We start from the raw sequence: 27,270 nt of genomic DNA, 5'->3' as shown, positions 1-27,270 counted from the left end.
GTGTACAAAAAAGATCTTCATGACCAAGATAATCACGATGGTTTGGTCACTCACCTAGAGCCAGACATTCTGGAATGTGAAGTCAAGTGGGCCTTAGAAAGCATCACTATGAACAAAGCTAGTGGAGATGATGGAATTCCAGTGGAGCTATCTCAAATCCTGAAGTGAAAGTGCTATACTCAATATGCCAGCAAATTTGGAAAACTTAGCAGTGGCCACAGGACTGGAAAAGATCCGTTTTCATTCCAATCCCAAAGAAAGGCAATGCCAAAGAATGCTCAAACTACCACACAACTGACTCATCTCCCACGCTAGTAAAGTAATGCTCAAAATTCTCCAAGCCAGGCTTCAGCAGTAGGTGAACCGTGAACTCCCAGATGGTCAAGCTGGTTTTAGAAAAGGCAGAGGAACCAGAGATCAAATTGCCAACATCCCCTATATCATCAAAAAAGCAAGAGAGTTTCAGAAAAACATCAATTTCTGCTTTATTGACTATGCCAAAGCCTTTGACTGTGTGGATCACAATAAATTGTGGAAGATTCTGAAAGAGATGCGATCACCAGACCACCTGGCCTGCCTCTTGAGAAACCTATATGCAGGTCAGGAAGCAACAGTTAGAACTGGACTTGGAACAACAAACTGGTTCCAAATAGGAAAAGGAGTACGTCAAGGCTGTATATTGTCACCCTGCTTATTTAACTTACATGCAGAGTACATCATGAGAAATGCAGGGCTGGAAGAAGCACAAGCTGGAATCAAGATTGCCGGGAGAAATATCAATAACCTCAGATATGCAGATCACACCACCCTTAGGGCAGAAAGTGAAGAGGAACTAAAAAGCCTCTTGATGACAGTGAAAGAGGGAGTGGAAAAAGTTGGCCTAAAGCTCAACATTCAGAAAACAAAGATCATGGAATCCGGTCCCATCACTCCATGGGAAATAGACGGGGAAACAGTGGAAACAGTGTCAGACTTTATTTTTTTGTGCTCCAAAATCATTGCAGATGGTGAAAGCAGCCATGAAATTAAAAGACACTTACTTCTTGGAAGGAAAGTTATGACCCATCTAGATAGCATATTTAAAAGCAGAGCTATTATCTTGCCAACAAAGGTGCGTCTAGTCAAGGCTATAGTTTTTCCAGTGGTCATGTATGTATGTGAGTGTTGGACTGTGAAGAAAGCTGAGCACTGAAGAATTGATGCCTTTGAACTGTGGTGTTGGAGAAGACTCTTGAGAGTCCCTTGGACTGCAAGGAGATCCAACCAGTCCATTCTAAAGGAGATCAGTCCAAGGTGTTCATTGGAAGGACTGATTATGAGGCTGAAACTCTGATATTTGGCCACTTCATGCAAAGAGTTGACTCATTGGAAAAGACTCTGATACTGGGAGGGATTGGGGGCAGGAGGAGAAGGCGAGGATAGAGGATGTGATGGATGGATGGCATCACCGACTCGATGGACATGAGTTTGAGTGAACTCTTGGGAGTTGGTGATGGACAGGGAGGCCTGGTGTGCTGCAATTCATGGGGTTGCAAAGAGTGGGACACGACTAAGCGAGTGAACTGAACTGAAGCAAACTATATAATGTTACTATGGTGATATAAGTCTATATAAAAGCATCTATGATCAGAATATAACAACTCTATAAATTTGATTATAGATCACTAGGATAGAATCTCTTTAAAATGTTGTATCATCTTTTTGGCTTCTGGGGTAAATAAGCCTCTTTTCATCTAGCAATACAACATGCAATGAAAATCTCACATAAATGTCCTCCCTGACTGCTTAAATAGTGAGAAAGAGGCTTAAATTGAAAGTTGTGGTATTCTGAACTCCTTAAATGAAGAAACTTCATGAAAAGGAGATAAAGCAGGTGAGTGAAATAGGTGAAAGGGATTAAAGAGACACAAACTGCCAGTTACAAAATAAATAAGTCACAGGGATGCAAGGTACAGCATGGGGAATATAGCACTATAATAACGCTGGTGCATAATGTATGAAAATTTTGTTGTTGTTCAGTGCAGTATGCCAGGCTTCCCCAACCCTCACTATCTCCTAGAGTTTGCCCAAGTTCATGTCCATTGAATCTGTGATGCCATCCAACCATCTCATCTCTGTCACTCCCTTCTCCTGCCCTCAATCTTTCCCACCCTCAGGGTCTCTTCCAATGAATTGGCTCTTCACATCAGGTGGCCAAAGTATTGGAGCTTCAGTATCAGTCCTTCCAATGAGTATTCAGGGTTGATTTCCTTTAGAATTGACTGGTTTGATTTCCTTGCTGCCGAAGGGACTCTTAAAAGTCTTCTCCACCACTGCAATTTGAAAACATCAATTCTTAGGCACTCAGCCTTCTTTATGGTCCAACTCTCACGTCCATACATGATCACTGGAAAGACCATAGCTTTGACTATACGGACCTTTATCATTATTAAGTTGTACGCCTGAAACTAATAATATTATAAGCCAACTGTACCTCATTTGTAAAGGTAGGACAGATGAAAGGAGATTTACAAAAAATAAAAATTGTAAACTATTTGCTTTTGTGCATTACTTTAAATTTACCATTCTGAAGAATTTCAAAGTTTCTTCAAAATGATCTAACACTTCTCAACTAACAATTGAGAAGACTCTTAAGAGTCAGTTGGACACCAAGGAGATTAAACCAGTCAGTTTAAAGGAAATCAATCCTGAAGAGTCACTGGAAGGGCTGATGCTCAAGCTGAAGCTCCAATACTTTGGGCACCTGATGCGAAGAGCCGACTCATTGGAAAAGACCCTGATGCTGGGAAAGACTGAGGGCAGTAAGAGAAGGGGTGACAGAGATGAGATGGTGGATGGCATCACCAACTCAACGGACATGCGAGCCTGTGTGCCTCTTTGAGACCCTATGGACTGTATCCAGCCAGTCTCCTCTGTCCATGGGGGTTCTCCAGGCAAGAATACTGGAGTGGACTGCCACGCTCTTCTCCAGGTGGTCTTCCCAGCCCAGGGACAGAGCCTGCATCTCCTCTGTCTCCTGCGTGGTCAGGTGGGTTCTTACCACTAGTGCACTTGGGAAGCCCCCGTGGACACGAGTGTGGGCAAACTCTGAGAGGCAGTAAAAGGCAGGGAAGCCTGGTGTGCTGCAGTCCATGGGGTCACAGAGTCAGACACGACTTAGCAACTGACCAGTAACAGCAAAGCATTACACATGCATCTTCTTCTTCTTTTTTAACCAAATACATGAAAAAATGTTTTCTTCCCAGGAAAGTTCACATGCCATAAAATCTTAGGCAAGTATACCAAGGGCAGGTGGGGAGGAAATATGTGTCTTTTAACAAGATATGATAAATGTACAAATATTCTTGAACATAAAGTGAAAGGAAGACAGTACAATTTGTCCCTGATGAAAGAGGATGCTATTCCAATAACCAAGATGTGATTAAATAACTAGATTTCTAATACACATTTCTTTTTTAAAAGACAAAGGATAAGATTACTTGTAAAATTTTTATTTTGCCACATATGAAAATGTTTATTTACATTGATGTTTACTTTCTTTAGAAATACTGAAAAATCTATTCTCTCATTAAAGAAGCATAAATAACAACTGAGTTTCCTTAACATTGTAAGTTACCTCTCAGGTCTTTCTTGAGTTTTCTGAGGTCTTTTTGAAAATCTTCAAACTTCATCTGTGAGGCCTGAAAGAGGTCCTGGGGTTCAGGCAGTGGAAACACGCATTGTTCTTTCCCAGCGTCCTGGTCAGCATGAAGCACAGAACGTTTAAATAAATGAGGACAGAACAGCAGCAGCAATGACAAACAACATGAAACACGACCACATCGCTCCACAACAGGGAATAACAAAGTGTGACTCTGCAAACATTATCTCACCTCATCAAAATTGCGAAGATAATATGACACGATATATGACAACAGGCTTCTGCTATTGTCCTAGGCAGAGAGACCAAAGTGAGTAGAAATACATTTTTAAAAATGACTAAATATACGGCATTAAATAAAATTCATCCCATTAAACCCACACATGTAGATGAGAATATTTAGGATGAAAGGAGACGTTCTCTGTTTCATGTTACTTTAGTTTAATGGCCCAGATGGTCTTGTGCTCCCCACCTCTGTTCCCACCTGAGCCCCAAGTGGAAGCACAACTGTTTCGAGGGTTGTCTCAGTTGTACACACCTTCCTGCTTTCACCTTCCTCAACCAGAAAATTAATTCATTAATCTTATTTCTTATTATTAACAGGTGTAACTACAGGTATTACTACTATCTAAACAGAAATGACTAAATGACACCAGCATTTCTGTATGGCTGAACCAATAGGGACCACTCCAACAGGAAGTTTGACTGAGGTTTATTACTAAGTAGATTAATAAAATTTAAAAGTTAAGTATTATCTCAAGTAAGCTGGAGCTTTAAAAATGCAAATATAAATTATGTCAGCAACTGAGATTCAAGAATTAGTATCTGTGCAGCTATAAAAATGCAATGTATGTAGTTCTAAAGAAGAAAAACTGCTTCATATCTAACAATCTTCAAAGAGCTTTTCACCTTCTTTTCTGGCACATTTAGAAGCATTAAAATATGTTTTTTTAATTCTCAAAATAAATACTAGATAATCGGGATGTATGAAATCAAATACATGTTTTTTAAAACATACCCTATAATAAAAACTTTGTTTTCTGGAATATTTAATCTAACCATGTCTTTCCCCTCATTGATAAAAAGAGCAACATTCCTTTATAAACAAGTCTGACGGGACATGATAATATATCTATTAGACTCCCTGATGGGCTTTCCTGGTGGCTCTGATGGTAAAGAACCTGCCTGCCAATGCGAGAGATGCAGGTTCAATCCCTGGGTCGGGAAGATCCCCTGGAGAGGGGAATGACAACCCAATCCAGTGTTCTTGCCTAGAAAATCACATGGATAGAGGAGCCTGGTGGCTACAGTCCATGGGGTCACAAAGAGTTGGACACGAGTGAGTGACTAACACAACACAGACTCCCTGAACATATTATGAGCTTCCCTGGTGGCTCAGCAATAGAGAATCCACCTGCCAATGCAGGAAACAGGGGTTCAATCCCTGGGTGGGGAAAATCCCCTGGAGAAGGAAATGGCTGCCCACTCCAGGATTTTTGCCTGGGAAATCCCACGGAGAGAGGAGCCTGGTGGGCTACTGTTCATGGGGTTGCAAAGAGTTGGACATGACTTAACAACTAAGCAGCAACAACAACATATTTTACTATATACATTGATTACACGGAAATACATAGCTATAATAACAAAAGTAGTACATTTATTAGAAGCAGGATTACTTGTAAAATGATTTAAGCAACTAACTTCCTTTGTCTTTCCTGACTTGTAAATCAGTGAAATGATCAGCAATACCTCAGTCAATTAACAAAACACTTATTAAGTGCCTAGGTAATTCTGAGTGATCTGAGTATCAGTTCCACAAGTGCAAGTCTATGAAACTATACAGATATAGTTATCTTTATTTTATAGAGAAAGAACCGAATAGACTTCGCATAGCCCTTGTGAGAATGCAAGTTAAATTATTAAAAAATCTTACTTCTTGATTGTTTTATCCATATCATTCCTTATTTAAATTAATGAAATTTAACTTATAGGAGGATTGAATAAGATACATTAACCAATACAAAAAACAAATAATCCATTATACATATATAATTATGACCATAAGAATCTATTTCAGATTCATTTTTTATAACATTTATTGATTATACTTATATTTTAATGTTATTTGCAAAAATTACTTGTTTCAATCCAACAATCAGCTGTTAAGAACTATTATTTCCCTGGTGGTCCAGTGGTTAAGAATCCACTTGCCAATGCAGGGAACACAAGTTGGATTCCTGATCCAGGAAGATTCCACATGCTGTGGGGCTAAGCCCATGTGCCACAACTGCTGAGCTCATGTTCCAGAGCCTGAGAGCTGCAACTACGGAAGCCTGCACACCTAGAGCCCATGCTCCAGAACAAGAGAAACCACTGCAACGAGAAGCCTGTGCACTGCAACTGGAGTGCAGCCCCCACTCACTGAAATTAGAGAAAGACTGCATGTGCAGCAGCAAAGACCCAGCACAAAAATAAATACATAAATAAATCTTAAAAAAAGAACTATTCAAAACCTACCATGTGTTTAGAAGAATAAATTTTGAAAAAATGTGATTTATCAGGTTGACATATTGAAGGTTCCTGAGAAACTGTGTGTCGTACAAATAAAAAGGCATTTGAACAAATAGAACCATAAAAATCACAAAAGTTATATACTGTTGGTGTTCCAAGAAAGGACTATGCTTTTCCCAATTTTGGAAATGTACAGTGTCTGGCATTTCATAGAAGCTGGATAAAAGAATGTCAAATGATCATATGAGTGTAATGACTAAATAAACCAGTGAGTTGTTGACCGGCAAAAAAAAGCAAAATAAGTATCTCCCTTCTGTCAGGGAGATTATTTCCTTATAATTATTATTTTCTTATCTAGGAGGACAATTCTCTATATTTTCATTTTTATAGGCCAATTGTTCACTTAAACTTGCAGGCATGCATGTTAAGTCGCTTCAGTCACGTCCAACTCTTTGCGACCCAGTGGACTGTAGCCTGCCTGGTTTCTCTATCCATGGGATTCTTCAGCAAGAATACTGGAGTGGGTTGCCATGCCCTCCTCCAGGGGATCTTCCCGACCTAGGAATCGAACCTGATCCAGGATCTCTTATGTCTCCTTCACTGGCAGGCACATTCTTTATCACTAGTGCCACCTGGGAATTCCCTCACTTGAACTTAATATTTTAAAAACATTTCCTTCATCATATAGATCTTTGTGAAGCTTCTATAATCTCTATCCTTTAGAAATAAGTGCTATTATTTTCAAAGTTTACAATGTCAGACTTTAACCACTCTGGTGGTTTCCTTGATCTTATATTTCTACCAACACTCTCATAATCTCTTAGATGTTAATTTTAAGAAAAATAATTATGCTTGCAGAAGCACTTAGATTTTCACACGCCTACCAATATCAGGAAGATCCTATGGAGAAAAAAATATTTAAAAGATGATTTTCTTTTCTCCATATAATCCTCTCTTCGATATTGGTAGGCATGAGAACATCCTTTAGGAAGCCTAATTTTTTTTAAAAATTCTATTTCTCTACTTGTGTTTGCTTAAAATTAATGTCTAAGAGATTAAGAGAGTGTTGGTAGAAATATAAGATCAAGGAAACCACCAGAGTGGTTAAAGTCTGACATCGTAAACTTTTAAAATAATAGAATTTATTTCTAAAGGATAGAGATTAAAGCAGCTTCACAAAGAGGCCTCAGATGTTCCCATATATACCAATATCAAAGAGAGGATTATATGGAGAAAAAGAGAGTCATCTTTTACATTTGGGCTTTCCTGATAGCTCAGTTGGTAAAGAATCCACCTACAATACAGGAGATCCCGGTTCAATTCCTAGGTTGAGAAGATCCACTGGAGAAGGGATGGGCTACCCACTCCAGTATTCTTGGGCTTCCCTTGTAGCTCAGCTGGTGAAGAATCTGCCTGTAATGTGGGAGACCTGAGTTTGATCCCTGAGTTGGGAAGACCCCCTGGAGAAGGGAAAGGCTACCCACGCCAGTATTCTGGCCTGGAGAATTCCACAGACTGTATAGCCCATGGGGTCACAAAGAGTCAGACATGACTGAGTGACTTTCACTCATCTTTGTTTTGCTTTTAAAATCTGGGCCTCTTGGGGGTCACTTGTTTAACATAGAGAGAAGAAGAAAGTGATGGATATACTGTTTAATTCATAAAAATTAACTAGTCCTCAGATCCAAATAGATAAATATTAGCAGACATGGTAAAGAAAGTAAAAATTAGTTATTTTTACTTTAAAATACTGTCTATTCAGTTATTCATTAGATACAGGATTCAAAATTACTCACTTTAGGAAAATTATTCTTCTCTCGATCACAAATATATGGTGGCCATTACCTTTATCTGGCTCAGTACACAATCGAACTTTTGACCTTGGAGCATAAACATTTATCGCACTGGTTTACAGTTCAACTTATTACAAAACAGACATCCACTCCTCAGTTTGCTACATTCACTCACTCAAAATACTTACACTGCTTTTAACATCTTTCAGCTTCGGGAGAATATCTAATCCAAAACCGTCTGCCTGTCCCCGAGTATTATTTCCACCATTCATGTAGTTGCCAAATGCAAGAACCAAACCCAAAACCTGCATAACCCCTGAGCCATGTTTTAATGTCTGTAAAACAGGATAAAGAAGAGTTTCTCACTTACTGTTTGAATTTTCTTAAGTCAGTGGCAGATATTCAGATCATGCTAATAATTATGGGTCATATCCAAACTTCGTCAGTGCTCATTTTAGGTATATTTAAGAACAGCGTCTCCAAAGGTAACTTTGAAAAAGCTGCACCACTAACAGCATGCAGGTTGTGCTTCTCCAGCTGAGAGGTACCAGCCTAGGATGCTTCTGTGGTGTAATTGCAAGGAAACCAAATATACCCATAACATGAGAACCACCACAGTATAATGTCACTGCCATCAGTCCGGCTGCACCTGCCTCTGTGTAACATTTTTAGCATAAGGTGTGGGAAACCGAAACAGTTATAAAGTTTAATTTCCAAATTTAGATTTATCCCTGAAAGGTTCACACTCACTTCTTCCAAAGCACACAGTTTAACTTGAATTTGTGGGTCACTTCCTCTGAAAATCTCTTTAATGACATAATTCTACTTTTCAAAATAATTTACCACAACCAGAATGAATGGTACTATTAAATTTTGACAAACTGTTTTAGATGTTAATATTGGTCATTTCTGCCAAGCATTTGCTCTTTATTTTCAGAAGAATATTTCTCTTCTGTCGAGTCATAAAGCTATTCCTGAAGCATTTGGTTGGAATCACTAACAATTTGTTGAGGGGCTCTCCGCAAAATGGAGGAAAATAAAGAAAATGCATTCAAATAGTACTCAATTGTAAGTATTTACTGTACGTAAAAGACAGTTTGTTTGAAATATGAACATGACTGAGCACAATTAGGTATCAGAACCCAAGCACCCACCTCACACAACTTCTGCAGCAGCTCCAGTTTGCGCCGAATTGAGCAAATGCTTTCTGAAAATGTGGACTGAAACAGGATGCAAAAGACTCGCTCTGAAAAGTTGGGGATTAGTGACAGTTCATAAAGGAACCTAAAGAAACAAAGCCAAGTTAAGAGGAAAAAGACGAGGCACATAAACACGTTCATCCTCACATCATTCCTGACACTGATGCACAGAAGACACTTCATTTTCCCAATGGAAAGAGCCCCCCATGGCCTGCATGCTGCCCATGGGGTCCACCGTGTGCTTACTGCTCAGGCTTGTCCAGAGACTTGGCGTTTTCCTTGTCTTTGGAGGACCGACCATGCTTTTCAATTTTTTCCAGTTCATCTGACTGTGCTCTCTGGAAAAACAAAAACCAAGCAGTTTTTAGATAATGATCTTAAATACAGCAAAACTCTACATATTTTCATATTTCTTAGCATCTGAGGTAAATCTTGACTGAGGTGTTTTAAAGTGTACATGTGTAATACAAATCAGATCATCTCCAAATCTTCCAAATATTATTGGCTATCAAAAGTGAAAGTGAAACTCTCTCAGTCATGTCTGACTCTTTGTGACCCCATGGCCTATACAGTCCATGGAACTCTCCAGGCCACAATACTGGAGTGGGTAGCCTTTCCCTTCTCCAGGGGATCTTCCCAACCCAGGGATTGAACCCAGGTCTCCTGGATTGCAGGTGGATTCTTTCCAGCTGAGCCACAAGGGAAGCCCAAGAAAACTGGAGTGGGTAGCCTATCCCTTCTCCAGGGGATCTTCCTGACCCAGGAATTGAACCAGGGTCTCCTGCATTGTAGGCAGATTCTTTACCAACTGAGCTATCAGGGAAACCATTATTGGCTACTGGTAATGTGCAAAATATTTATTCCAGCATGGTTTAAATCAATATGATTTCCCTTTTTTTTTTAATTTTTAGCTGTTTATAATACCCTCTGGAGGGACTTCTCTGGCAGTCCAGTGGCTAGGATTCTGAGCTTCCACTGTAGCGGGGCACAGGTTCAATTCCTGCTCAGGGATCTCAGATCCCACATGCCAAATAAACTATAATACTCCCTGGAATGCAATACTTTTACTTAAAAATGGTATTTCTTATTAAGAAGTTAATCAAATTAAATTTGGGAGGAATTTGATCCTAATGCTGTTATAAGATTTCTAAAAGAAAAAGTACCTATTTACCAATGCAATCATTGTCTATGCCTATCTGCTTTGGGAGAAAGAAAAGTACAGTTGAATTATTAAGTCATGGAACAAAAATAAAAGATTTTGATTCTCCTGAATTTTCTTTTTGATACAAAAATAGCTCCAGGCTTTACCTTCCCAAGTGTCTTCTTTTACCCTTGAAAATCTCAAGCTAAAAATTTGTAATTCTAAATTTGTTTCTTTATGGGAGAGGATTTTCTACATTTTAACATAAGGTAGAAAATTTTATAGGCTGACCAAAACACAAACTTATGCTTTATGGAGAATCTGGATGATTGTTATTTTTTATTTCAATGTCTCTATCATTCACAAAGATGTTTCAAACCAGCCTAAATACTTCATTTTCTAAGTGCATGAAGAAATTTGAGTAGGTCACCCTCTGTTGGGTTTGAGTCTAGTCCTCAGAAGGTAAAATCCCTTCAAGATTATTTGTTGTTTACACAGAAAAGCAGCCCAGCCAAAAACTGCTGTACATGACAGAACCTGATCAACTTTTAAGTGAAGCGATGGTTCTGTTTTGAACTCACTGATTATTCTGAAAGGCAGGTATTTCTGTTGATGGGATTAATTAGCAAAGACTAGTTCCTCCAAGAAAACTTCTTTTAGCAGGGAAAGAAGATTTGATGACAGATTGGTCAATCTTCTGAGGGTTTGATAAATTTTGCTTTTGGAATATGATGCAACAGAAGAATACTGACAAAGGTACAACATCTGCTGCAAAGCCTGCCTTGCCCACCTCAACCCCTCCTATAACCAGTTTCTCTCTAGAACAACACAGAACCTTTCATTTGCTCTGTATTGTGCCATGGATACCACCATGTCTTACTGGTGATGTGCAGACATGTTTACAACTTCTGTAAGAGAAGGGCCACGTCCTGTGTATCTCTGTGGTCCTGGTGACCAGCATGATTCATGATGTGGTCAGCCCTCTGCATCCTGGGCTCCGAATTCATGGATTCAACCAAATGCAGATCCAAAATATTTGGGGAAAAAAAATTCCATAAAGTTCCCAAATGACTGCACTCCAGCAATCATTCACACAGCATTTCCAGCATATTAGGCATTATAAGTAATTGAGGTGATTAAAAGTATACAAGAGGGTCGGTGGGGTGTTCCATGCAAGAACTGTGTCATTTTATTTAAGGGACTTCAGCACCTTTTTCGTATCAATCCTCCCTCGTGTCTCCCTCCCTGCAGATATCCAGGGATGACTATATAGCTGTTGTTCAGTTGCTAAACCGCCCCCGCCTCTCTGCGACCCACAGACTGCAGTGTGCCAGGCTTCCTTCACTATCACCCTGAGTTTGCTTAAACTCATGTCCATTGAGTCAGTGATACCATCCAACCATCTCATCCTATGTCACCCTCTTCTCCTCTTGCCCTCAGTTTTTCCTACCATCAGGGTCTTTTCCAAAGAGTCGGCTCTTCACATCAAGGGGTCAAAGTATTGGAGCTTCAGCTTCGGCATCAGTCCTTCCAATGAATATTCAGGGTTGACTTCCTTTATGATTGACTGGTTTGATCTCCTTGAATTTCAAGGGATTTTCAAGAATCTTCTCTAGCACCACAATTCTTCAATTCTTTAGCACTCAGTTTTCTTTATGGTCCATCTCTCACATCCATACACGGCCACTGGGAAAAACATTGCTTTGACTAGATGGACCTTTGTTGGCAAAGTGATGTCTATGCTTTTTAATATGCTGTCTAGGTTTGTCACAGACTTTCTTCCAAGGAGCGAGCATCTTTTAATTCTGTGGCTACAGTCATTGTCCATAGTGATTCTGGAGCCCAAGAGAGAATATCTGTCACAGTTTCTACTTTTTCCCAATCAATTTGCCATTAAGTGATGGGACCACTCAAGGCTATGGTTTTTCCAGTGGCCATGTCCATACATGTGAGAGTTAGACTGTGAAGAAAGCTGAGCACTGAAGAATTGATGCTTTTGAACTGTGGTGTTGGAGAAGACTCTTGAGAGTCCCTTGGACTGCAAGGAGATCCAACCAGTCCATTCTAAAGGAGATCGGTCCTGGGTGTTCTTTGGAAGGAATGATGCTAAAGCTGAAACTCCAGTACTTTGGCCACCTTATGCGAAGAGGTGACTCATTGGAAAAGACTCTGATGCTGGGAAAGATTGGGGGCAGGAGGAGAAGGGGATGACAGAGGATGAGATGGCTGGATGGCATCACCGACTCAATGGACATGAGTTTGAGTGAACTCCAGGAGTTGTTGATGGACAGGGAGGCGTGGCGTGCTATGATTCATGGGGTCGCAAAGAGTCGGACACGACTGAGCGACTGAACTGTACTGTGGAGAACATCAGTAATCCTATTACACTTATTTGAAGAAACTAATGATTAAATGTTTCCTAAAACAGTAAAGACCTCTAGGAAGTGATGGGAACAGACAGTCAATCTAGTTCATTTTTACTAAGGTACCACAGTGCACACCTTTGAGGATGCTCTGTCCTCTGCTGTGTGCTGGATCCTTTTCCATACTGAGGTTTACAACCTGTCAACCAGGACACTAAGTAAAGATCACTCCAACTATGAAGCCTGCCTGTGAAATCCAATCTTGAAAAATATAAATTTAAACCTCTAATTCTTTCTACTTTGCCTGATTTTCCCCCTCCTTCTAATTGGATTAGTTGTTTAATTAAAAAGGGATGTGGATTTTTTGTCCTTTTTCTTTTTAATACCTTTATTTGGACTAAACTTCTAATAGGACTTACTTCCAAGTTTTGCTTTTGTCTTACTATTTAAGATTATTTCTGTTGAATATGAAATACAGAAAACGGAACCATTCTCTGAAAAAAAATTATACAAGGACATTTTTACAGGCACATTTCTGACTTTATGTTAAATATTTGATTCACTGGAAGAAAAAAAAAAAAGCATTCTACCTCAACTTCTCTTCCATCCTCCCAACCTCTGTCCACCACTTCTCACTGGGCCATATGAAGAGTATGTACTAAGAATTAGAATCAATAGATATATTAAAGCATCCATAAATACTGCATAGTTTCTGAAGAGATTTTACTCTCAGAACTCAATGGCAGTCAATAACCCAAAGTTAACTGTAAAGATTTTTGCTTTAAAAAAAATCAATAGGATATAATGTATTTAGAATCTCTGGATTTTCTAGGATTTAAGTCATACTACTAAGGGAGGTAGGGCTTAAGAAGAAGATATTTCTGTGGGTTTTGGAGGATGCATCAGTGATACTGCAAAAAGCAGCTGAGTGTGAGAGGTGAGGGAAGAACTAAGTACAGAGTAAAACTGAATTCATTTCTGACCTATTTGTAAAGCATGTAATTTTTGTCATAAGCTGGCCTGAATTATATTTACAAAATGGTTGTTTTATACTCCAAAGTCTTTTAAAAATTTTTTTGGTCCTACCACACAGCTTGTGAGATCTTAGTTTCCCAACCTGGGACTGAACCCAGGCCCCAGCAGTGGAAGTGCTGAGTCCTAACCACTGACTTTATTTTGGGGGGCTCCAAAATCACTGCAGATGGTGAAAGCAGCCATGAAATTAAAAGACGCTTACTCCTTGGAAGAAAAGCTATAATCAACCTAGATAGCATATTCAAAAGCAGAGACATTACTTTGCCAACTAAGGTTAGTCTAGTCAAGGCTATGGTTTTTCCAGTGGTCATGTATGGATGTGAAAGTTGGAATGTGAAGAAGGCTGAGGGCCGAAGAATTGATGCTTTTGAACTGTGGTGTGGAGAAGACTCCTGAGAGTCCCTTGGACTGCAAGGAGATCCAACCAGTCTATTCTGAAGGAGATCAACCCTGGGATTTCTTTGGAAGGAATGATGCTAAAGCTGAAGCTCCAGTACTTTGGCCACCTCATGCGAAGAGTTGACTCATTGGAAAAGACTTTGATGCTGGGAGGGTTTGGGGGCAGGAGAAGAAGGGGACGACCGAGGATGAGATGGCTGGATGGCATCACTGACTCGATGGACGCGAGTCTGGGTGAACTCCGGGAGTTGGTGATGGACAGGGAGGCCTGGCGTGCTGCGATTCATGGGGTTGCAAAGAGTCGGACAAGACTGAGCAACTGAACTGAACTGAGAAGAGAAAGCCCCCTGCCAAACATATGCCATCAGGGGAAAACAAAGATTACATTCTCAACAAGGCTGCATAACAAGACCATCTGTCTGTTCCACAGAGGTCACACAGAGCTGCTGCAAAACATGCCAGCGATCTGGAAGCATCTGGCAAAATGCAAACATGGATTTACAGCAAAGGACTCAGGCTGGCTATGGGTACTGCTCTCAAGGACAAGGAGTGGAAAGGCAAGTGCTCCTTGTACCCCTGAAACAAATATGACAATGTATACCAATTATATTTCAATAAAAATGAAAAGGAAAAAATAAATCACTAATTAAAAGATCATTTATCATATATTTACAAGGAAAATTTGAGTTTAAACATTAGTCTATTTTCTACTAAATAAAACTTAAATAGCAGTTCAAAATACCATTATTGCCTAAGAGGAAGAATAAGATGGTGGAGGAGGAGGTGGTCGTGGAATACATCTCTCTCCACGGATATATCAGGAATGCACCTTCAGACACAGAAGTGTAGGCAGAATACCAGCTGAGAGTGGACAGGAATACATGACCAGTGGTAAAGAATATATAGAACCATGCAAAACTCAAGATCAAGCCCTGAGCCTCTGCAGTGGGAACACTGAATCTAAGACCCTGGACAACCGGAGAACTAACCCTAGGGAGAATCAAATAGCAGGAACTTCCACAAAGGAAACTACTTGAATACAAGACCCACCAACACCCAACCACCAGTAGAACCCTGTGCAGAATGCCTCATCCAAACAACAGACAAAACAAAAATACAAACCCAATCATCAGCAGACAGGATTACCACCTCACTCAGCCTTGCCCATCAGAGAAAAAAAATAACTCAGCACAAATTTCACCCTATACGAAGCTTACACAAACCACTGGATCAACCTTAGGAGGGCAGAAACCAAAGGATGAAAGAATTCAGCCTTGAAGCCTGGAAAAAGGAGACCTCAAACACAATAAGTTTTAAAATATATATATAACAAAAAGGAAGAGAAATACTACACAAATGAAGGAACAAACTAGAAACACAAGTGCAAATAAATGAAGAGGAAATAGGCAAACTACCTGAAAAAGAATTCAGAATAATGATAGTAAAGACGATCAAAAACCTTGAAAACAAAATGGAGAAAATGCAAGACTCAGTTAACAGAGACCTAGAAGAATAAAAGAATAAACCTACAGAGACAAACAACACAATAACTGAAATTAAAAATACTCTAGAAAAAAAAAAAAACTCTAGAAAGAATCAGTACCAGAATATCTGAAGCAGAAGAATGAATCTGTGAGCTGTAAGATAAAATGGTGGAAATAACTTCTGAAGAGCAGAATAAAGTAAAAAGAACAAAAAGAGCTGATGACAGTTTCAGAGACCACTGGGACCATATCAAACGCACCAACATTTGAATTATAGGGGTCGCAGAAGAATAAGAGAAAAAGAAAGGGCATGAGAAATTATTTGAAGAGAATATAGCTGAAAATTTCCCCAGCATGGAAAAGGAAATAGTCAAGTCCAAAAGGCACAAAGAGTCCCATACAGGATAAACCCAAGGAGAAACAAACCAAGACACATACTAATCAAACTAACAAAGACTAAACACAAAGAAAGAAAATTAAAAGCAGAAAGGGAGAAGCAACAAGTAACATACAAGGGAAACCCCATATGCTCAACAGCTGATCTTTCAGCAGAAACTCTAGGCCAGAAGGGAATGGCAGGATATATTTAAAGGGAAAAATCTACAACCAAGATTACTGTACCCAGAAAGTATCTCAGTCAAAATTGATGGAGAAATCAAAAGGTTTTCAGACAAGCGAAAGTTAAGAGAATTCAGTACCACCAAACCAGCTTTACAACAAATGTTAAATGGACTTATATAATCAAGAAATATAAAAGAAGAAACAGATATACAAAATCAAACCCCAAACAATTAAGAAAATGGCAGTAGGAATGTACATATCAATCATTACTTGAAATGTAAATGGATTAAATGCTCCAACCAAAAGACACAGACTGGCTGAATGGATACAGAAACAACACCCATAAATATTCTTTCTGAAGAAAGCCACTTCAGGCCTAAAGAAAGCTGGAGTAACAATCCTTATATCAGACAAAATAAACCTTAAAATAAAGAATATTACCAGAGATAAGGAAGGACACTGCATAATGATCAAGGGATCAGTCCAAGAGGAAGACATGACAACTGTAAATATCTATGCACCCCACACAGGAGCACCTCAGTGCATAAGACAAACACGAACAGACGTAAAAGGGAAAATTGACAGTAACACAATAATAGCGGGAAACTTCAACACCCCACCCACACTAATGGACAGATCATCAAAACAGAAAATTAATAAGGAAACACAAGTCTTAAATGATACATTAGATGAGTTGGATCTCATTGATATCTTCAGGACATTCCATCCAAATGTAGAAGAATATACTTTCTTCTCAAGTGCAAATGATACATTCTCCAGGACAGACCACATCTTGGGTAACACAAACTTCAGTAAATTTAAGAATACTGAAATTGTATAAAGCATCTTTTCTGACCACAATGCTATGAGACTAGATATCAATTACAAGGAAAAAAAAACTGTAAAAAACAAAAACACATGGAGATTAAACAATGTTTCTATATAACCAACAGGTTACTGAAGAAATCAATAGGGAAATCAAAAAATTTCTCAAAACAAATGACGATGAAAACACGACAACTCAAAACCTATGGGATGCAGCAAAAGCAGCTCTAAGAGGGAGGTTTATAGCAACACAGTCCTATCTCAAGAAACAAGAAAAGCATCGACTAGACAGCCTCACTTTACACCTGAAACAACTGGAAAAGAAGAACAAAATCCCAAAAATTAGCATCAGGAAAGAAATCACAAAGATCCAAGCAGAAATAAATGAAAAAGAAATGAAAGAAAAAAATAGTAAAGATTAATAAAGCTAAAAGCTGGTTTTTTGAGAAGATAAACAAAATTGGCAAATCTTTAGCCAGACTCATCCAGAAAACAAGAGTGAAAATCAAATCAACAAAATTAGAAATGATAAGCGAGTGATTACCACAGACAATGCAGAAATATAAAGGATTATAAAGGACTATTACAAACAACTATACCTGGAAGAAATGGACAGATGCTTAGAAAAGTTCAATCTTCTAAGACTGAACCAGGAAGAAAATAAAAATTATGAACAACCCAAATACAAGCAGTGAAATTGAAGTTGTGATTTAAAAAATCTCCCCTCTCCCTAAAAAAAGCCCAGGACCAGATGGCTTCACAGGAGAATTCTATCAAACATTTAGAGAAGAGCTAATGCCTATCCTTCTAAAACTCCTTCAAAAAATTTCAGAGGAAGGAAAACTTCCAAACTCATTCTTACGAGGCCACCATCACCTAATACGAAAACCAGACAAAGGCAAACACAAAAAAAGAAAACTACAGGTCAATATCACTGATGAACACAGAGATGCAAAAATCCTCAACAAACTGTTAGCAAACAGAATTCAACAATACATTAAAAAGCTCATACACCATGATCCAGCTGGGTTTATACCAGGGATGCAAGAATTCTTCAATAAACGCAAATCGGTCAATGTGATACACCATGTTAACAAATTGAAAGATAAAAGCCATATGATCATCTCAATAGATGCAGAAAAAGCCTTTGACAAAATTCAGCACCCATTTATGATTAAAATTCTTCAGAAATGGGCATAGAAGGAACATACCTCAACATAGTAAAGGTCATATATGATAAGCCTACAGCAAGCATTATTCTCAATGGTGAAAAATTGAAAGCATTCCTCCTAAGATCAGGAACAAGACAAGGGTGTCCACTTTCACCACTATTATTCAACATAGTTTTGGAAGCCCTAGCTAGAGCAATCAGAGAAGAAAATGAAATTAAAGCAATCCAGATCAGAAAAGAAGAAGTTAAGCTCTCACTCTTTGCAGGTGGCATGATACTGTACATAGAAAACCCTAAAGATACTATCAGAAAATTACTAGAGCTAATCAGTGAATTTATCAAATTCACAGGATACAATATCAATACACAAAATAACTTACATTTCTATATACTAAATTGAAGAATCAGAAAGAGAAATTAGGGAATCAATCCCATTCACCATTGCAACAAAAAGAATTAAATATCTAGGAACAAACGTATCTAAGGAGACAAAAGAACTGTACACAGAAAATTATAAGACACTGATGAAAGAAATCATAGATGACATATTGTAAAAATGACTATACTACCAAACACAATCTACAAATTCAATCTGATCCATATCAAATTACCAATGGCATTTTTCACAGAACTAGAACCAAAAGTTTCACAATTCATATGGAAACACAAAAGACCCCAAATGCCCAAAGCAGTCTTGAGAAAGAATGGAGCTGGAGGAATCAAGCTTCCTGACTTCAGATTACACTACAAAGCTACAGTCACCAAGACAGTATGGTCGTGGTACAAAAACAGAAATATAGACCAACGGAACAAGATACAAAGGAGGCAAGAATATACAAAGGGGGCAAAGACAGCCTCTTCCATAAATGGTGCTGGGAAAACTGGACAGCTACATGTAAAAGAATGAAATTAGACCACTTCCTAACACCACACAGAAAGATAAACTCAAAATGGATTAAAGACCTAAATGTAAGGCCAGAAACTATAAAACTCTCAGAGGAAAACAGAGGCAGAACACTCAATGACATAAATTAAAGCAAGATCCTCTATGACCCACCTCTTAGAGTAACGGAAATTCAAAACAAAAGTAAACAAGTGAGACCTGATTAAACTTAGAAGCTTTTGCACAGCAAAGGAAACTATAAGCAAGTTGAAATGACAACTCTCAGAATGGGAGAAAATAATAGCAAATGAAACAACTGACAAAGAATTAATTTCCAAAATATACAAGCAGCTCATACAACTCAATATCAGAAAAACAAACAACCCAATCAAAAAGTGAGGAAAAGACCTAAACAGATGTTTCTCCAAAGAAGACATACAGATGGCTAACAAACACATGAAAAGATGCTCAACATCACTCATTATTAGAGAAATGCAAATGAAAACTACAATGAGATATCATTTCATACCAGCCAGAATGGCCATCATCAAAAAGGTCTACAAACAATAAATGCTGGAGAGGGTGTGGAGAAAAGGGAACACTCTTACACTGTTGGTGGGAATGTAAATATATACAGCCACTACAGGAGATGGTATGGAGATTTCTTTAAAAACTAGGATTAAAACCACCAGCAATCCCATATGACCCAGAAATCCTGCTCCTAGGCATATACCCTGAGGAAACCAAAACTGAAAAAGACATGTGTGTCCCATTCATTGCAGCACTATTTACAATAGCTAGAACACGGAAGCAACCTAGATGTCATCAACAGATGAATGGATAAAGGAGCTGTGGTACATATACATAATGGAATATTACTCGGCCAATAAAAAGCAACATATTTGAGTCAGTTCTAATGAAGTAGATGAGCCTAGAGACTATTATACAGAGTGAAGTAAGTCAGAAAGAGAAAGATAAATATCGTATACTAATGCATATTTACAGAATCTAGAAAAGTGGTACTGAAGAATTTATTTGCAGGGCAGCAATAGAGAAACAGACATAGAGAATAAACTTATGGACAGGAGGAGAGGGGAGGAGAGGGTGAGATGTATGGAGAGAATAACTTACATTACCATATGTAAAATGGATGGGAAATTGCTGTATGGCTCAGGAAACTCAAACAGGGGCTCTGTATCAACCTAGAGGGGTGGGATGGGGAGGGAGATGGGAGGGAGGTTCAAAAGGGGGGATATATGTATACCTCTGGCTGATTCATGTGGAGGTTTGACAGAAAACCACAAAATTCTGTAAAGCAATCATCCTTCAGTTAAAAAATAAATAAAAATTTTTAAATACCATTATTAAACATCATGGCAAATTTAAGGCTCTATTCAGATATATTTCCAATACTGTTTCACACCTGAAATGAATATTTACAGTTATATTGCACTATAGAGTTTGAAAGATTTCCAAGGAGACCCCAAGCCAGATCCAAGTGCAGATAAATTTTTCCTTCCGGAGGCACCTTCATATGAGCAAGACTTGAGTCTTGCTGAGTCACAAGTGACGTGGGACTTACCCGCAAAATAACAAACCTCCCAAGCCTCAACCCTCCCTACTGTCCATGCCTGTTATTGACTCTCAGCCCTCAGTTTACCCCACTGACCCCATTCTTCACATAGGCCTTTCAGCATCTTGCCTTTTGCCCTGTGAACACAATGTTAAGCTCTGTAAGTAGAGGGCGCTGGAGGCACACAGCCGGCGGAAAGGTGCTCTCCCTGATCCTGGCGCGCAGGGGTTGGTCTCTTCTTTCCCCGCTGCTCAAGTGATTCGCTCAGGGGAGCCTTCTGCCCAGGTGATCCAAAATGTGGGTGTGTGAGAACATGGGGGTCCTCCGGCCTCAGCTGTAGCCAGAGCACACAGAGCCCTTTCGAACTTCGTAGGCCTGACTGAGGCCCAGTGACCTCTTCAGCCCCATGTGGACGCCAGGCATTTGGCACCTGTGCCAGCCAGGGCTCACCTAATACCCCCTGGCATCTGCCTTGGCATCCTGCTCCATGACAACAGCCCCCAGGGAGGAGGCCACTTCGCCACACCTCTGACCACCTCCAGCTATATCCCCCTCCCTCACATCTTTTCCTTTGGGCCTCCTGCTGGTCCTTGAACACATCAGGCTTGCTCACACCTCCGGCAGGAAGTCATCCCTGAAATATCCACGTGGCTTCTCTTCTCCCTCTCCTGAAATTCCTACTTAAAATGACATCTTTCATATGGTATTTACAATTGTACACATTACCCTGGGCAATCTTCATTCTCCTGAAGGACTTTGCTGCAGAGAGTATTTTTGTCTGACATTTTTCATCATTCAGTATTTTAAGAATTTCATTCTGCTCTCGCCTGGCATGCAGGGTTTCTGCTGAGAAATCTGATGATGGCCCAATGGGAGTTCCTTTCTGGGTTCTTTTTTTATTCTTGCTGCCTTTAAACTTCTTTGTCATTGACTTCTGACAGTTTTAACATAATGTGTATTGCAGAAGGTCTGTGTTGAGGTAAGCAGGAGGAGCTGAGAGTGCCAGGCTGCCTGAAGCCAGGGGCGGCAACCCAGAGGAGCAACCCCAGGTCCAAGGAGCGGGGGCTGCACGGGTGCAGGAGGGCCTAGAGGAGCTATTCCATGTTCAAGGTCAGGAGGGGCAGTGGTGAGGAGATACCCCTCGTCCAAGGTAAGGAGCAGCGGCTATGCTTTGCTGGAGCAGCTGTGAAGAGATACCCCATGCCAAGGTAAGAGAAACTCAAGTAAGATGGTAGGTGTTGCAAGAGGGCATCAGAGGGCAGACACACTGAAACCATACTCACAGAAAACTAGTCAACCTAATCACACTAGGACCACAGCCTTGTCTAACTCAATGAAACTAAGCCATGCCCGCAGGGCAACCCAAGACGGGCCGGTCATGGTGGAGAGGTCTGACAGAATGTGGTCCACTGGAGAAGGGAATGGCAAACCACTTCAGTATTCTTACCTTGAGAACCCCATGAACAGTATGAAAAGGCAAAGTGATAGAATACTGAAAGAGGAACTCCCCAGGTCAGTAGGTGCCCAACACGCTACTGGAGATCAGTGGAGAAATAACTCCAGAAAGAATGAAGGGATGGAGCCAAAGAAAAACAATACCCAGTTTTGGATGTGACTGGTGATAGAAGCAAGGTCCGATGCTGTAAAGAGCAATATTGCATAGGAACCTGGAATGTCAGGTCCATGAATCAAGAAGGCAATGGGACCCCACTCCAGTACTCTTGCCTGGAAAATCCCATGGACGGAGGAGTCTGGTAGGCTGCAGTCCATGGGGTCTCTAAGAGTCGGGCATGACTGAGCGACTTCACTTTCGTTTTTCACTTTCATGCATTGGAGAAGGAAATGGCAACCCACTCCAGTGTTCTTGCCTGGAGAATCCCAGACACAGTGGGCCCCCGTCTATGGGGTCGCACAGAGTCGGACACGACTGAAGCGACTTAGCAGCAGCAGCAGCGAACAAGAGATGGCAAGAGTCAACGTCGACATTCTAGGAATCAGCGAACTAAAATGGACTAGAATGGGTGAATTTAACTCAGATGACCATTATATCTACTACTGCAGGCAGGAATCCCTTAGAAGAAATGGAGTAGCCATCATGGTCAACAAAAGAGTCCGAAATGCAGTACTCGGATGCAATCTCAAAAACGACAGAATGATCTCTGTTTGTTTCCAAGGCAAACCATTCAATATCACAGTAATCCAAGCCTATGCCCCAACCAGTAACACTGAAGAAGCTGAAGTTGAACAGTTCTATGAAGACCTACAAGACCTTTTAGAAGTAACACACAAAAAAGACGTCCTTTTCATTCTAGGGGCCTGGAATGCAAAACTAGGAAGTCAAGAAAAACCTGGGGTAACAGGCAAATTTGACCTTGGAATATGGAATGAAGCATGGCAAAGACTAATAGAGTTTTGCCAAGAAAATGCACTGGTCATAGCAAACACCCTCTTCCAACAACACAAGAGAAGACTCTACACATGGACATCACCAGATGGTCAACACCAAAATCAGACTGATTATATTCTTGGCAGCCAAAGATGGAGAAGCTCTATACAGTCAACAAAAACAAGACCAGGAGCTGACTGTGGCTCAGATCATGAACTCCTTGTTGCCAAATTCAGACTCAAATTGAAGAAAGTAGGGAAAACCACTAGACCATTCAGGTATGACCTAAATCAAATCCCTTATGATTATACAGTGGAAGTGAGAAATAGATTTAAGGGACTAGATCTGATAGATAGAGTGCCTGATGAACTATGGATGGAGATTCATGACATCATACAGGAGACAGAGATCAAGACCATCCCCATGGAAAAGAAATGCAAAAAATCAAAATGGCTGTCTGGGGAGGCCTTACAAATAGCTGTGAAAAGAAGAGAGGCAAAAAGCAAAGGAGAAAAGGAAAGATATAAGCATCTGAATGCAGAGTTCCAAAGAATAGCAAGAAGAGATAAGAAAGCCTTCTTCAGCGATCAATGCAAAGAAATAGAGGAAAACAACAGAATGGGAAAGACTAGAGATCTCTTCAAGAAAATTAGAGATACCAAGGGAAAATTTCATGCAAAGATGGGCTCGAAAAAGGACAGAAATGGTATGGACCTGACAGAAGCAGAAGATATTAAGAAGAGGTGGCAAGAATACACAGAAGAACTGTACAAAAAAGACCTTCATGACCTGGATAATCACGATGGTGTGATCACTCACCTAGAGCCAGACATCTGGAATGTGAAGTCAAGTGGGCCTTACAAAGCATCACTATGAACAAAGATAGTGGAGGTGATGGAATTCCAGTTGAGCTGTTTCAAATCCTGAAGGATGATGCTCTGAAAGTGCTGCACTCAATATGCCAGCAAATTTGGAGAACTCAGCAGTGGCCACAGGAAAAGGTCCGTTTTCATTCCAATCCCAAAGAAAGGCAATGCCAAAGAATGCTCGAACTACTGAACAATTGCACGCATCTCACACGCTAGTAAAGTAATGCTCAAAATCCTCCAAGCCAGGCTTCAGCAGTAGGTGAACCGTGAACTTCCAGATGTTCAAGCTGGTTTTAGAAAAGGCAGAGGAACCAGAGATCAAATTGCCAACATCCGCTGGATCATTGAAAAAGGAAAAGAGTTCCAGAAAAACATCTATTTCTGCTTTATTGACTATGCCAAAGCCTTAGACTGTGTGGATCACAATAAACTGTGGAAAATTCTGAAAGAGATGGGAATACCAGACCACCTGACCTGCCTCTTGAGAAACCTATATGCAGGTCAGGAAGCAACAGAACTAGACATGGAACAACAGACTGGTTCCAAATAGGAAAAGGAGTACGTCAAGGCTGTATATTGTCACCCTGCTTATTTAACTTATATGTGGAGTACATCATGAAAAACGCTGGGCTGGAAGAAGCACAAACTGGAATCAAGGTTGCCGGAAGAAATCTCAATAACCTCAGATATGCAGATGACACCACCCTTATGGCAGAAAGTGAAGAGGAACTAAAAAGCCTCTTGATGAAAGTGAAAGAAGAGAGTGAAAAAGTTGGCTTAAAGCTCAACATTCAGAAAACAAAGATCATGGCATCCGGTCCCATCACTTCATGGGAAATAGATGGGGAAACAGTGGAAACAAGTGTCAGACTTTATTTTGGGGGGCTCCAAAATCACTGCAGATGGTGACTGCAGCCATGAAATTAAAAGACGCTTACTCCTTGGAAGAAAAGTTATGACCAACCTTGACAGCATATTGAAAAGCAGAGACATTACTTTGCCGACTAAGGTCCGTCTAGTCAAGGCTATGGTTTTTCCTGTGGTCATGTATGGATGTGAGAGTTGGACTGTCAAGAAGGCTGAGTGCTGAAGAATTGGTGCTTTTGAACTATGGTGTTGGAGAAGACTCTTGAGAGTCCCTTGGACTGCAAGGAGATCCAACCAGTCCATTTTAAAGGAGATCAGCCCTGGAATTTCTTTGGAGGGAATGATGCTAAAGCTGAAACTCCAGTACTTTGGCCACCTCATGCAAAGTTGACTCATTGGAAAAGACTCTGATGCTGGGAGGGATTGGGGGCAGGAGGAGAAGGGGATGACAGAGGATGAGATGGCTGGATGGCATCACTGACTCAATGGACGTGAGTCTGAGTGAATTCTGGGAGTTGATGATGGACAGGGAGGCCTGGTGTGCTGCGATTCATGGGGTCACAAAGAGTCAGACATGACTGAGCGATTGAACTGAACTGAACCAGGAGTTCTCTTAGCCTCATGGACTTGTATATCCACTTCCTTCCCCTGTCTGGGAAGTTCTCAGCTATTATTTCTTTAGATAATCACTCTACTCTCTTCTCCCTCTCTTCTCCTTCTGGGTACCCATCACTCTGTTGCCCTTTATAAAAGAATCAGATAATTCCTGCAGGATTTCCTTACTTTTTAAAGATCTTAATTCTCTGTTCTCTTCAATCTGAATCATTTCTAGATTTATATCTTCAAGCTCACTATTTCTTCCACATGGTCTGCTCTGTTTCCAGTACTTTCTAATGAATTTTTCATCTTGTTAATAGAGTTTCAGGTCTAGAATTTGTTGGTTATTTTAGAGCTCCAGCCTCTTTGGTAAAGAATTCCTTCTGTACAATAATATTATTCCTGATATCATTGTAATGCTTTTCTGAGTTTTCTATGCTTCTTCACAATGGCCATTTTGAATTATTTTTCACTTGGATAATACGCCTTAAGTTTTTTTTTTTTCCTGGAGGACTGTTGTTTCCTTTTTGAAACACAATGTTACCTTGGTTTCATTGTGCTAGATGAGCTGTTCCTCCCCAGGCACATGTGAAGTAGGCAACACCTTTCTTCTTTAGGTAAAGCTTTTTAAACTTGACTCTAACATTTAAGGGAAGGGAAAGTCGCTTAGTCGTGTCCAACTCTTTGTCCATGGAATTCTCCAGGCCAGAATACTGGAGTGGGTAGCCTTTCCCTTCTCCTGGGGATCTTCCCAACCCAGTTATTGAACCCAGGTTTGCCGTATTGTGGGTGGATTCTTTACCAGCTGAGCCACCAGGGAAGCCCAAGAATACTGGAGTGGGTGCCTATCCCTTCTTCAGGGGATCTTCCTGACCCAGGAATTGAACCGGGGTCTCCTGCATCACAGGCAGATTCTTTACCAGCTGAGATACTGGGAGCTAACATTTGTTAAAGTCGGTAATTAGAGCGCTTTCTTCGATTTCCAGTAGGTGGCGCTGTGGCATACATTTGTGTGTCTCCACCTGCATGGCCTCTCCAGCTGTTGCAGGTGACCTGGGTACTGCTGCTGGTGTTACTGGGACGTGGGCCACTTTCACCACGTCCGGGGCCTCCTCCAAGTCCAGGGTGTGGTGTCCACAGGCACAATCCTGGGGGGTGAGGAGGCAGGTGGCTGGAGTCCCTGATGCCCAGCTCGCAAGACCAGCCAGGAGGCTAGAGTCCAATACAAGCTGCCTGACCAGTGCTGCCAGGCTCCCCAGGGATGCGGGCTGAGCTCGCAGCCAGTCCAGGATCATAGGCACCACCTTCACTGTCTCAGGCTCCACTTTCTCTACGTGTCCTACCCACCCACCCTCAGATGCACAGATCCAAGGAACTCTCCAGAGACCTAATGTGCTGAGCAGAGGCATCTTTGTTGAGTTACGGATGTTTTACTGATTATATATCGAAGGGGAAAGAAACAGAGATCATCTCATTCCACTCTGATGCTGGACATCATTAAGATGACATTTTCACATAATTCTTGGTAAAAAGAAACATAACTGGAAAAAGACACTTTAAAAGCTGTATGTTCAATTATTTTGTAACAGGTAAAGACTAACAATATTAATTTATAATTATATAATAGACACTTGCCTTGACAATTTATAACATAAATTTCTGAAAGCCTGGGTTTATTTCAACTATACCACTGTAGTATTTTCAAAAGTATATAATTTGTGTACTATCTGTTCTTTTTTATGGCTGAGTACAGGATTTTTAGATAAAGAGGAAGTGGTGGTGGTACAGCTGCGATGGGCTGGGCATGCTCCAGGAAAGGTGGGGGGGCGGGTCACACTGCAAAGGGCCAGGACGAGTCACTGAGCTGGCCTTGCCTAGCCCGTCCACTTGCTCTCCCCACACTTTCAATAGCGCAGAGGAGACATGAAATGTCTGCTGCAGTTCCACTGGGTTGGGGTGCTGCCCCTTATAAT

The 27,270-nt window shown here is 40.5% G+C and overlaps 1 protein-coding gene and 1 long non-coding RNA gene across 2 annotated transcripts in view; both read right to left on the bottom strand.

Annotated features, from left to right (window-relative positions):
• The window catches only part of FMN2 (formin 2), a 178,087-nt gene that overhangs the window by 68,270 nt on the left and 82,547 nt on the right, over positions 1 to 27,270 (bottom strand). Inside the window, exons 4-8 of the mRNA XM_040242124.1 lie at positions 9,390 to 9,481; positions 9,099 to 9,228; positions 8,133 to 8,279; positions 3,873 to 3,932; positions 3,617 to 3,737 (exon numbers count right to left, since the gene is read on the bottom strand). Coding sequence (XP_040098058.1) covers positions 3,617 to 3,737; positions 3,873 to 3,932; positions 8,133 to 8,279; positions 9,099 to 9,228; positions 9,390 to 9,481 — 550 coding nt within the window. The remainder of the gene's footprint in view (positions 1 to 3,616; positions 3,738 to 3,872; positions 3,933 to 8,132; positions 8,280 to 9,098; positions 9,229 to 9,389; positions 9,482 to 27,270) is intronic.
• Positions 15,017 to 26,852, bottom strand: LOC120865462. The gene is made up of 3 exons (XR_005721416.1): positions 26,835 to 26,852; positions 24,766 to 24,773; positions 15,017 to 15,230 (listed from the first exon to the last, which is right to left on the bottom strand). It is a non-coding gene; the product is annotated as an uncharacterized LOC120865462 (long non-coding RNA).

This window comes from Oryx dammah, unplaced genomic scaffold, assembly GCF_014754425.2.
Source record: "Oryx dammah isolate SB20612 unplaced genomic scaffold, SCBI_Odam_1.1 HiC_scaffold_6, whole genome shotgun sequence".
Lineage (NCBI taxonomy): Eukaryota > Metazoa > Chordata > Mammalia > Artiodactyla > Bovidae > Oryx > Oryx dammah.
The sequence above is the reverse complement of the archived record's forward strand: the minus strand, read 5'-3'. Positions and strand labels throughout refer to the sequence as shown.